At 40.6% G+C, this 13,365-nt stretch overlaps 1 protein-coding gene across 1 annotated transcript in view; it reads left to right on the top strand.

Annotated features, from left to right (window-relative positions):
• The first annotated feature begins 1,937 nt into the window (after window positions 1–1,937).
• Window positions 1,938–13,365, top strand: part of Slc22a2 (solute carrier family 22 member 2) — a 36,121-nt gene continuing 24,693 nt past the window's right edge. The window contains exons 1-3 of the mRNA XM_063233099.1: window positions 1,938–3,465; window positions 4,935–5,038; window positions 12,087–12,241. Of these exons, the coding sequence (XP_063089169.1) occupies window positions 3,055–3,465; window positions 4,935–5,038; window positions 12,087–12,241 (670 nt within the window). The 5' untranslated portion in view covers window positions 1,938–3,054. The remainder of the gene's footprint in view (window positions 3,466–4,934; window positions 5,039–12,086; window positions 12,242–13,365) is intronic.

Consider the following 13,365-nt stretch of genomic DNA (forward strand, 5'->3'; position numbering starts at 1 on the left):
AAAGTTTAGGCAACAGCTGTGAAGATAGTGGGATTCATAATGATGCCCATTCTGGTTGACTATTATCTACTTTTGAAGACCTATAATGTCTCCAAGGTTTTGGTTTTGTTGCTTTTGTTCTTTACTGTTTTGTTCAATTTTATTACAACTGATGATATAGGCAATTATATTAGAGATAGCAGGAGGCATTATGGTAACCATTGTTGATCACCTTGTATTATGCTTTTACATTATCTATTATGTCCACCCTTTTGATTTGACTGACTCTGTTCTGTTATGTCACATTTGGTTCTACTCTCTTCCAAAAAAGTAATAAGAACTGTGGGAGCAACAAAACCCAAAATGTGTAATTGTCATTGTGCAAAAGAGAGGAAAAGTGCTCTAAATGATATAACTGCATGTATATTTAAGTGTATAAGATAGATAATGATATTACTGAGTTTTGTTTGATCACTGAACAGAACTGTTTGCAGTCTCACTGTTGGAATGTCCACTTTATAAGCTTTAATTTTGTAACTTGAACAAATATTTCTAAGATGACAATATGTAATCCATTAACTAGTGATTTCCTACTGTTTATTTTTTTCTGTAAATCTGTATAACTTGTACCCTTTCTCTGCTTTTTTTCTTTTTCTCCTTAAATAAAATTAAAAACAAAGAAAGCAATGAAAACAACTTGACTTACCTTTGAGATTCTGGACAGTTTAAATGCCTAACAAATTCTAATTGTGTTTGGATTAGGATTTTAATAAGGAGTTTACTTTGGCAAACCAAACTGGGAGAATACTCAGGTATTGTGGTGCATGCCTGTAATCCCAGCACTCTGGAAGGCAGAGGTAGGATTTCAAGTTTGAATCTAGCCTGGAAAACTTTAGCAACTTAGTGAGACCCTATTTTTCAATAAAAAAAGGGTGGGAATGTATCTTTGTGCAAAGACCTGGGTTCAGTCCCCCAGTATATGTAAACTGTGAGCCCAACCAAAGAGCTCTGTAAGAGTGTTGTGCCCCTATGCCCAAGCTGCAGGTCTAAGCTAGAATGTAGGACAGGAAGAGATTTCTTCACCCACTGTTGGTTTCATGGCTGAGGCCCTTATAACAAAATACAGATGATAAGAGAAAAGCTTGCCAATTTATTTAGTATAAGTTTTGCATGAATGAGTGTCTTCAGAAACAAAGGCCCAAAGGCCCTGGGAAACTCATGTATTTTTATTCTTAGGTGTGAGGGAATGTAGAGCATCATGGAAAGTATGGTGTGATAAAGAAGTGAGCTTGGGAGAACTCACTTTGCTCTGTGTCCCTGTGTGGTTTTGGCCTCTCTTCACAGGGAGGGCACTTCTCAAGTATGAATCTATGACCTGCTTGAGGAGGAAAGGTCAAGAATACCCTGATTGGGGCTGGCATGTTTGATCTCTAGTTTTCAAGACTGATTACTTTCCAGCTAGGTCTTATCTTTGGGGAAGTGGGGGGTGCCCTTTGGCTGGGAGGTTTGCTGTAGAGTCAAGCCTGTCACCTGATAGGACTGATTTTACCACAGTTCTGCAGTAGGACTCACTCCCATGTTAGTTCCTTTGATGAAAAGGTGTCCAGTGACTGTAAACTCAGTCCTGTAAGTGATCTGACACCTTACCTTGTTGCCTTATCTGATAATTCCCTTTAAGCAATTTGTAATGAGTTTCAACATCACTTCCCATTAGCCCACAGTATCCTCCCTCTCACCTGGAGCCTTCTTGCTCATGGTGTGGAGATCTCGTGTCTAGACATGGACTGTGACCATGAGTCAAATCTAGGTGTAAGTGTCTGTAAATTTCTTGCTTCCCTGGGAGCAGAATGAACTTGGATAACCTTAGTCACTTTTTAACTTGTCCATGTCCACAGTCTTCTGGTGAATAAACAGAAGAACTGACGGCAGAGAAGCGTAGCCTCAGCTTCTGATTCATGCCCATACGACTCTGGCCACCTCTAAGGCAGCCCCTGGACCGCTCCAAACGTATCCATCTCTTAGTAAATGACCAATGGACTGCAGTGCCCTAGCAGCACGTTCAGAGGTTCTATGTAAGCCAGTCAAGACCACGGGAAGGACAGCAGGTCACTACCTTCACACCATGCGGTTAAACTCAGTGAATATTCAACAGAGGAGGAGGAGAAAGGAGGAGAGGAAAGCAAGCTGGACTAAATAACTGAGGCTGTATCAATGCAGGTATGTCAGAGGGGCCACCTCTGCTTGGCAGTGTCATAATGCCTTGAGCCCAGCAGGAAAGATGACCTGCCTCTCCCTTTGCATTTGGATGCCCTGACTACCATCTTAAAAAGACACCTGTAACCTATAACAAAAAATACCTCTAACAAAAAAAGACAATGGCACAAAACACTCTTGCCTGCATTTACACTTGATCTATGCGTGAAGCAAAACTTTTATTATTTCTGCTCACATGGATAAGGGGAAGGCCAGAATGATAATATCTGGAGAAATCAAAGCAAGCCGTCACAGCATGCCTTCCTAACCCACTTGTTTGTAGAAGGAGCCCAGCGGCAGAACTGGAGTGGGACATGAGACCCTGGTGCATACTGTGCTGGGCAAGCACAGCCCAAAGTGCATGCCCTCTCCATTGCACCTGACACCAAGGCCAGCTGTGCTGTGAGATAGGACTATATTAATTTCCTGGACACCTGGAATGCTAGAGAAAGATTAATACACAACAATATGTGGAGGGACTCAGATTTCTCCCCTTGCATTACAGAGAAAGGATTGTTTGCATGCTAGCAAGAGACAGAGTCAAGCTCAGAGAGAATAATGTTACAATAAATACAACATTGCGCCCCAGGGGCCTACTCTGAGTATTTCCGGGCAGCAGCAAGACCTTCCCTCACTGGAGAGGGGCGCAGTTCGAAACTGGCCCAACCAAGAAGCCGGACTCGTAGGCTGGCCCCTTTCTAAAGTCAACTAACTCTCACCCTTCGACTCTTGGTCCTGAGTTGTGCTGAGCTGGCTGCTGCCGCTCTCAGCAGCACTTGGGACACTGCACTGGACTTACCAGGGCTGTGGCCTTCGGGAATCATGCCATCCGTGGATGACATTTTAGAGCATATAGGAGAATTCCATTTTTTTCAGAAACAAACATTTTTCCTCTTAACTTTGCTCTCGGCTGCCTTCACCCCGATCTATGTGGGCATTGTCTTCCTGGGCTTCATCCCCAACCACCGATGCTGGAACCCCGGGGTGGCCAAACTGAGCCAGCGATGTGGCTGGAGTCTGGCCGAGGAGCTCAACTACACAGTGCCCGGCCTGGGTGCTGCGGACAAGACTTTCCTCCAGCAGTGCATGCAGTATGAGGTGGACTGGAACCAGAGCACCCTTAGCTGCATGGACCCTCTGTCCAGCCTGGCTGACAACAGGAGCCTCCTGCCTCTGGGCCCTTGTCAGCATGGCTGGGTGTATGACACGCCTGGCTCCTCCATCGTCACTGAGGTAAGTGAGCTCAGGACTCTGAACAAAAAAAAAAGACAAATAATTGAGCTTTTCTTAAGGAAAAAAAGCAGAAAAGACTTGGTTCTAAGAACTGCCTAGACATGCTCTTTAAACTTGATGTATATTATAAAATACTAGTTTCCAAGTAAAAACATGCTGCTTCTAATTTGTCTAGAGTATGAGTAGATTAGTTTAAACTGCCTCAGACTCTGACAATGATTCTAGTTCGTGCAAGTCTCAGCAGTAAGGAACAAGCAAAGGACTTGATGCCAGGAAAGGGAATATTTTCAAGATTCCTCTTTTCTGGAAGCCCTATCCCTCCCTCTGTTTTACCAACACACAGGTGACAGAGAAAGCATGTGGCATTCACTGGAATAGTGCTTTACTGTGTGAGTCACCATGCTTTTCTCTTGATCACTGTTTTTTCCTCTTTGATTTGCTCAGTGTCCATATGAAATCATTTGAGTTGGAGGTTATGCTATGGCACAATTATTTTTATCCAAAACTAAAATCATAGCAAAATCTAATTGTGAAGCTTCATTCCAATAAGAGAAAAAGACATTCATAGACATGTTTATTGGAGGCAAAGAAAAATAGAAGAGAAATTAACCTGAAAAATGAAAAATGAGCTCTCCAGCTTAGTTGAAAGGACCACTTATATAATGTGAAAATGTGCTGTGCAAATTGCACATTGGAGCAGAGGAGCCTCTTTTAAAAGATAGTAGTGAGTAGTTGCATACAATAGAGAGATTCGTGGACTTAACACTATAAAAGCCCAAGAGGTTATATAGTGCAGTTAATCTCATCCCTTTGCACAGAGAACAGGAAATTGAGTCCAGAGTAAAGCAAAGTTTCATACACAACACAGATTGAGTGACAGCAGAATTAACTCTAGAAGTCAAATGTCCTGATTTCCAGGCCAGCACCTACTGACCCCATCCCCTGCCTTATTAAAGATGAAAGCAATTAGCAAGACACTGTGAATCCCTTACTGCTAAAAAGTCAGCTAAGAAATAACAGCCCAGTCTTCTCCTGGCTGCACATGTGTTATGTCCACAAAGCTATGTACTTCACTATATTCAAATTAAGAAGGAAAATTTGTTTGTAAGTGAAAACATACTTCAGCTGATTAGGTGCTCCTTTAGTTTAGTCAAAAGTCACATCTCAAAGTGGGAGCTGGAAGGATTTTGGACAAATATTTTGGTAATGTAAAGAATATTAATATGGGGGCAGGGGATTTGGCTCAGTAGCATAAGTGCCTGTCTGCCAAGTGTGAGGTCGTGAGTTCGATTCCTGGTACCCCCCCCCAAAAAAGGACATTAATATGGACAAGAACCTGTAGGATTGTTACCACTCAGCCATCCCAGCTCAGTTTGAAGAATATTTAGTGAGCTCCCTGGATGAATTGTGTCTAACCAGATTATGCTTTCTTTCCCTCCTGGCCTGGAACATGCCTCACATCTGGACAGTTCGACCTAGTGTGTGCCCATTCCTGGATGCTGGACCTGTTTCAGTCAGCCGTGAATGTGGGGTTTTTTGTTGGTGCTGTGGCCATTGGCTACCTAGCAGACAGGTAGGTGAAACACCTCTAGGGCAACCTCACAGTCTTAGATTTCTTCCACCACTTTGATAAGGACTCATGTATTTATTTTCAAATGCTCTAGGGTCAGGGAGAGATGTTTTAGCACTTGGCAATAATTTTTTTCTTGTGGGCTATTCAGTAACTAAGAGGCAGAAAGGAAAGTAAAAGATGATTTAATTCCTTTTGTAATCCTCCCTTTTTTCTCTCTCTCTGTCTCTCATTGCCTCTAACTTAGTCGTGATCCTTCAGGTCCTGTGAGCTCCTTCTCATCCTCTGCTGTCCCTCATGCATCAGGGTCCTGAGTGCCAGGCCAAGCACAGAAAGTCCCCACTGCCTGTCAATTTACAGACTTCCTGAATCAGGTTCCTGGGGCCACACAGGATTGTGTGTTCAGAACTGTGCATATAATGAATCTAATGAAAGTAGAACTAGGCTGTGTACACCGGGAGAGGTGCAGATCCTTCCACAAGGCTTGTGTCCCTGCAGAGGTGAAGAAAGCCTGTATAACAATTTGTCCTCTCGGAGAAGTACATGGCCCCATGTCTCTATATCCAGCGTTCACACTAATCAAGCCAGACCTGTATCTGATTCATCCAGCATTTTAGTCCCATTCTCACTCACAGTTCCATAGAATGTGAGTCTCTAATCTGTTGATGACTAACGATATTTTTTGGTGTACGCAAAAAGAAAAGGAACAGAATCACTTGTTTTTATCTTGATAAGCACATTAGGTAACTTGGCTACCCAGGCCAGTTACCTAACATTCATAATGCTGACGAGGTACTGAGTGTTTACGAGGTGCCAGGCACTGCGTGTGAGGTTTTGGACAGACTATTTAATCATCAGCCAACTTAGTAAGATAGAGGTACATATGCAAATATATAGGCAATGTGATCAAACAATATGATGGTATTTAAATTAAATTTTACTTATTACAATAAAAGACTCGTTTCCATTAAGCCTCCTCAAAATCCTTCCCCTCAGTTCAACCATGCTAATCCCATGGTCCTTGCCACCTTCTGAAGCAGTTCTGGAAACTTCTCTCCTGAGAGTTTCCGTTGCACTGCCATGGCTGCCTGGGGGTCCTGAACTAATTCAAAGCATTTACCTTTCATGGTCATTCAGCTTTGGGGAAGAGTCAGATGTCACCAGTGACAGATCTGGTAAATAAGGTAGACGAGAACACATGGTGATCTTTTACAGGACTACTTTTCTATTGGATGACACTTGGCAGTAGTCGTCACTGTATTTTTTATCAGAGTTGTAAAGACACTTGGGAAAGAATGTCTGCTGCAGAAAGGATTTCTGCCAAGGCTTCCTCAGAAAGTGAGAAGAAAGACGAGATGAATGTTTTTAAGTGAGAAGAGATATTTTGAGAGGAATTCGTGGTAATGTGCTTTTATTGTGTTATATGTTGCAAAATTTAAACACACACTATCTTTTTAACCAGTCCTTGTAACTATGTATATTTATATATATAGTGTATAACTACATGACTTTATTATATATTTATGTATAAAAACATATTTAATTCTGAAATAAATATAATTTGTGGCCTCCTCAACTGCACCTATGATATGACCAGACCTATGACTATGATAATAAATAGAGGCAAATATTTTCTCTGGCTGTATGATATTCTCAGGCTGACTAAAATCAGCAAATGTTTTGGCAGCCCACAGAGAGAGCTCAATACCATTACAGGGCCTGGGCCCACTTGGTAGGAGGAGGGCGGAAGGATAACAGCTGAGGTGCTCTAGACTAAAAAGCCATTCTGTCATCACCATGACGGTAACAACCTCCTCAGCCTTCCTGACAGGGCCCTCCTTGGGGCTTGCTGTGGGAAGGTCGTGAGATGGAGAGGAAGGTCGTTGTTTTTATTACTATTGCCCCAGAACCAAGGACAGCTCTTTGGAGATGCCCCATAAGTCAAGACAGGGGACATCCAGGGGACATCCAGGGTCCAGCCTTGCTCCGTAGGGCTGCTGGCTGGCAGCTCCTTGTGCCCTGGGAGCTGGGACATGAACCCCCAGGTCTCCCAGGAAAGCATGGGAGCACACTATGTGGGCTGCAGACGTGAGTTAATAATTTTCAGCCCACCCAAGGAGTAGGAAGTTAGTTCTAACTCTGTTCTAAGGTGCATTCCTGAGTGATAATGCCAGTCAATTATCCTCCTCCTTAGATGACCTCATCACGCTGCTTTTGCTGAGGAAGTCTCCCCTGGAAAGCTGATCACTCAGCATTCCTACCCAAAACACAGACCATGTCTCCTTCATCTCCTCTGTATCTCTCTCTCTCTCTCTCTCTCTCTCTCTCTCTCTCTCTCTCTCTCTCTCTCTCTCTCTCTCTCTCTCTCTCTTCCTAGTACTATATATTGAACCCGGAGCCTTTGCACTGAGCTAAGTCCCTAGTGCTTTTTCTTAATTTTTATTTTGAGACAGTCTGGCTAAATGGCTATATTGCCCAGGCTGGGCTCTAACTTGCAATCCTCCTATTTCAGCCTATCAGAGTGTTAGGATTACAGGCATCTGGCATCTGACACCATGCTTGACTCCTACTCCTTTTTCTTAAGCTGTCTGGAGGCTTTTTGGTCATAAATCTTCTGTTCTATCTGCGCATACATACAAGAAGGTGCAAGGGGACTAGAAGGAAGATAATCCACAAGATTCAAAAAGTATGAAGCCATTTATCTTTTGCATACTTACCTCCTGCAAGTTTCAGATTTTATATGAGAATTTGACAAGAATCTTATGGCAATCCATTTTATGCACTCATCAAATGATCATTAAGTAGACTATATTGTCTTTCATGAGGAGTTTTTAAAATATACTCTAACAGCTGATTATGTGTCTTTTCTGAAAAAAACTAGGAAGACAATATGAATAATAGGATATAAATAAGAATACTGCAAAGGAAGGAAAGGAGGATTTAAAAATGAGTCAACAGGCAAGTCTACTTCTTGAGGGCTAGCTTTACAATAAAAGGCAAGTCATCCAACAAAGAATTTAGAAATGAAACTTTCATATTTAATTTATTTCTTCATCTATACTTCCTAAGGAAAGATTTTTTTTAATATAGCCTGAAACACAAAGAAGCAATCCTTCATCATGTATGAGTTTTTCACTCTCATGATAAGTGGTAATAAGTACTAGATTTAGTGGCACGTTTGTAGATGTTTAATAACTGGATCTCTGCAGGGGTCATGGTCCATTGCAAGCTACCAAAATCACTGGGCAGAAGTGGCAAGAGACTTGCACTGTTACACAGCATTTCTACAACACAACTATAGTAGTCACAAATAACCAAGAGCATAGATAGTAAACGTAGAAAGATAATTAAAGAGAAATATGTTTTGCATGCTTATTTTAATGCAGCATATTTTGTTTAAAGTATCTACAATTTAATTTTCAATAATGGCTGTGTTTGGTGAGTGGCTTGCAAATTTTCTGAGAATAGCAATTAGCTACTATGAGCCAATATCCACTGTCTTTATACTCTGATAGAGCCAGATCAAAGCAGAAGCAAACTCCCATTACATTGCATCCCAATCTGTGCCCAACTACACACGCTCTTCCAAAACAAATTTCCACTGACTACTGTGTGCAAATTGTTTCACTGGGTATCTTCGCTTGTTAATGTTTCATTTAGGATTGCAGCAACTTTTAAGGTAGATTTTGTTATCCATCATTTACAGATGAGAAAACCAAGGTGAATGAAATTAAAGCAGTACTGCCCAGATGCCAATGTGCATATAAGTCACCTGGAATCCTGTTAGAACTCTGATTTAGTCACTCTAGGTGGGCCTTAAAGTCTGCATCTTAAACTAGCCCCCAAGTGATGCTAGTCCATTCCCATCCCACTGCACTGAGAGTTTTGGGCCACGTACCAAGTAGCAACAAGAACTGTGAAGTTGGAGGTGCTGGGTGTCCATCTTTTCTTGGCTGCTTGATCTATTTTTCATGTACTCATTTAAATTGATTTATCAGAAGGAAGGGGGTCTCAAATCACTGCCCCAAACCACCAAAATTTCTTCTAGCAATGTATTAGATTTTTTAAAAATAGCATTATATCCTTAATTGGAATGTGTTCCATGGTGAGGTTTCTCTACTTCATCAATTGTGTTTCCTTGCTTAGATTCTCCATTGAGGAGTATTCCCTCTTCTTTATCCAAGGATTTCATCCATTACAGGAGCATGACTGATAGGCTGTGTGCCTGAATCAGGCGTGGATATTAAAGAATTACCATTAGAACAAATGTTTATAGATTATAAAATCTGAGGAGAGTAGAGGAAGTGAGATGTGACTTTCAAAAGTTTTGAATTAAAAGCCAAGGGGATATATATTTACAACAGAGAGCAACTGACAAAGAATCAGGAACTGATATAGCCAAAGACTGTTTTTAAGACATTTAGTAATTTATGTTAATTACTAATGTGACTGCTTGAACTTTAAAATTGAGGTTTAAAATGTTAACAATCTAAAATAGTTAATGATTGACCTACTTTTCTTGTTTCTGAGACAAAATGCCCAACACCCAAGATTAAAGGAGAAGAGGTTTATTTCAGTGCACAGTTTGTAGAGGCTGCAGTTCATAGTCCGCTGGCTCCAACAAGGAGAAACAGTTCATGGCGAGCAGAAGGCAGGAAGCCAGCAGAGTACTAAAGTAGCAAGCGGCAAGTGACAAGCGATCGCACCAGCCTTCTTTCTGTCCTTATATCCTGCCCAGGTTACCAACCCTTGGGGCAGGAGGCACTTATGCCCATTATCTACTCGAAGAATTTTCCCAAATGAACTGATTCAGTAATCATATACACTTGGTCCTAGCATCACACACTTAATGCCAACATTGCACGCTCCAGATCCAGCCACCCTGAAAAGCCTCACCTACCACCTTATGAGGCTTTGGGGAAACATCTAGACACAAGCCATAATAATGATGCTAGTTAGTATTTGAAATAGTAACCAGAACATTGTTGCTTATTAAAAGCTGCAATTATAAAATGTTCATTTACCATTAAGATGTGCAGTACTAGCAACAAATATTTATTCTAGTTGAAGAGGATAAAATAAAGACTAGATGTACCATTGTTTTCTCTGAAATATTTTCAAAATATCCAGAGAGCAAATTAAGGTGTCTTTTGGAACACAACTAGGTGGACGTGGTAAAAATGTAAGAGGCCTCAAGTCCACTTTCTGATAGTCAGCTGTTTTAGTCCATGTACCGTTACTCTAATGTAGTACCTGATGCTTAGCAACTCTACAGATAAAAGAGATTTATTTAGTCTGTAGTTCGGGAGGATTGATTGCATGGTACCACATCAGCTCAGCTCTGGTAAAGATCTATTAGTACATGCCATCATAATGGTGGAAGCATAGAGACCTAGTAACACTTACAAATATGCTCGGTATGCTTTGCTGCTTTGTGTCACATTTTAAATTGACAATTAAGAGAATGCATGTCTTTTTGTTTTTTTTCTGAGAAAGGGTCAGACTGGCCTTAATTCATTCACTATGTATCCTAGGCTGACCTCAAACTTGCAGCAATCCTCCTGCCTCAACCTCCCAAGTGCTGGAAATATAAGCATGTGCCACCATGCCCAACCAAGAATGCAATATTTTAATTGTAATTCTTCCAGTATGTCTATCTAAAGATCTGTTGCCATTTTTCTCTTCAGTGAAATTTCTGTCCTCAAGAAAGACAGGATTAGAATTTTTCCTAACAGACCGAGTCAGTGTAGTGTTTTCTTGATTATCAAAACTATTCCTGTAGCTTTGGAATTTGGTGAATATTCATAGTGTGTGGAAAGCACACCACACCATGCAGTCTCACCCATGTTATGTTCATAAGCATAGTTCTAGAAGGACACATCCAACAAAGCCGGACTGCAAACGACCTCATGCTTTGTTGCTTGTGTTTTTGTTTCCTACAATATATGTGTTAACTTTTCAAAAATAAATATCATGTTTAAAGCTTAAAGTAAAATAATGTTGGAAACATATATGAAAGGAAGAGACCACACCACAGAATCAGAAGCCAGGGAGTGATTCAAGGATGTTTGCTCCCCTGCAACGCACTTTCTTGAGAACCTCCTAAATCCTCTGTAAGGGCAGGGTCCCTAAAACCCTAAAGATCTCCCACTAGGCTCCACCTTCAGCAGTTCCCCATCTCCTAACACTATGAAGATCAAGTTCCAATGTACATGGCCCTGGGGGACAAAACACATTCAAACCTTGGCACCAGCGTTTAAAACTGAAGAAATGCCAGGAAGACTGGGCTGAGCTCCTTGTCTCTAATAACTTACTTAATCCTCTTTTTAGTTGGTCAGATAAGTCTTTTCCATCTGAAGAAATTGAATCTCGTTGAATAACTTGCCAAACACCACGCTAAGTGGTAAGACCATAATTAAACTTAACTTTTAATTTTTTGCTCTATTCGTGGACAGCTCCAAAATCCCTAAACTAATGAAAGTTAAGTTTCTGCAGATCTAAAGTATAGAGTTTGTCCCACCAAGAATTGCTCCACAACAATAGCACCTTGGAACTGTAGTATGTGAAACCAAAGACATACAGACATGCAAAGACCACAAAATGTCAAAAGTACTGTTGAAAGCAAATAGGAACGTACAGTGAATGTCAAATTTCATTTTACCCAAAGCAAAGGTGGGTGGTTGATTGAAACTGTTAACACAAAAAACCCAGCTCATAAGCTGATGTAAGACCTAACTAGCCCCTTGGGGCATTAGCACTGGGTGACCTAGAAGGACAAACCTCCTTGGATGCTCACCACAGTGTGGAGCTGAAATTCTTCAACCCTAGAAAGAACAGGGCTCTTTGGCATCAATTTTATACAGAGGACACTAATAAAAACTCTTAAATAGAACCAAAGTCAGGAATTGTCTTTGTAGATATAAACAAACACTTGACTGCAATTTAGAGTTAACTTCCACTTTTGAACAGATTTCCATAACTTCCATGAAGTTTCCACAAATTTTATGACTCAAATTTAATTGTATTATCTTTGTTCTTTATCTCTCCACAGGTTTGGCCGTAAAATCTGCCTCATAATAACAGTTTTCATAAATGCTTCATCTGGGGTTCTCATGGCCATTTCTCCAAACTATACATGGATGTTACTGTTTCGTTTGATCCAAGGACTGGTCAGCAAAGCAGGCTGGATAATCGGCTATATCCTGAGTAAGAATGCTTGTGGTTGCAAGTGTGAGAGCACAGGGATTTAACTGCCAGAGTAGCATCAAGTCGGGGAGGAAATAAGGACCCAGCTTTGAGACAATGTTGGGAGATTTATTCCATATCCAAACAACTTTTAAAAATTGTCTAATTAACTAATTCTGCAATTCTACTATGAAAAGAAAACAATAGAGGCAGAAACAAGGATAAACATCTTGCCACCCAGATTCATATACAACTCTTTTGGAATTTTTGTTTTCTGTACACTGGCATGTTATGTAGAGAGAAACCTTCTAGACCCATTTAGATAGAATGGAATCAAATAAATGCAATGGTGAGAGATATGTTTGATGTATAAGGGACTTTATTGCTGTGCATACATCCATTCTTATAAACCACAATAATCCTCAATTTTTGTACAAAAAAATGGAGAATACAAATACTGTGATGGAAATAGGTTTATCACCTCAGCAAGCCATTTGTAAAATAAGGAACACAATTTATACCCTACTCACTAGTAGCCAGAGTATGTTTAAAGTCCACAGACTGTGAGAGTATATTTCAATTCTAACAACAGAGCACATAGAGGAATAGTAAGAAAAATTACAGCCATTATTAGATCTTTGAAAATAACCTTCGTCATTACTTTCTCTTTGGTTGCATTTAAATAGCATCTGTGCAAAGAGAATGGTCATTTTCAAGTTACACTACTAATAATAGCAATAATAAAGCTCCTTAGATATGAGAGAACTCAAATGTATGTGTTTACATAGTTTTATCTGGAAAAGCCAATGCAAGGAATTTTGTGACAGGGAGAGTAGATGATTCTTAACACGATTTCTGCCAAGAAAGGCATCTAAAATAACATTTGGCCAATGAAGATCATGCATGCAGTTATTTAACCAATAATTTGGCTTTCAGAACATGCAGTATGCAGAATTTAATTGTGTACATGTATATTTCAGCGAAATTAATCTCAGCCTCTTCCCATTTATTTCTTCTCCAGTCCCTCTGAATGTCCGTGAGTCTTTGATGTGTACTTTGTTACTCCCCTCGTCCTCCTCCCAACCTTCCCCAAAATCCATTCATGACCCCAACCACTTCAACAGACCTTTGTATTTGTTGAGCAT

Source organism: Cavia porcellus, unplaced genomic scaffold, assembly GCF_034190915.1.
Source record: "Cavia porcellus strain 051 isolate PalLab524CR breed Dunkin Hartley unplaced genomic scaffold, mCavPor4.1 scaffold_22, whole genome shotgun sequence".
In the NCBI taxonomy this organism is placed as follows: domain Eukaryota; kingdom Metazoa; phylum Chordata; class Mammalia; order Rodentia; family Caviidae; genus Cavia; species Cavia porcellus.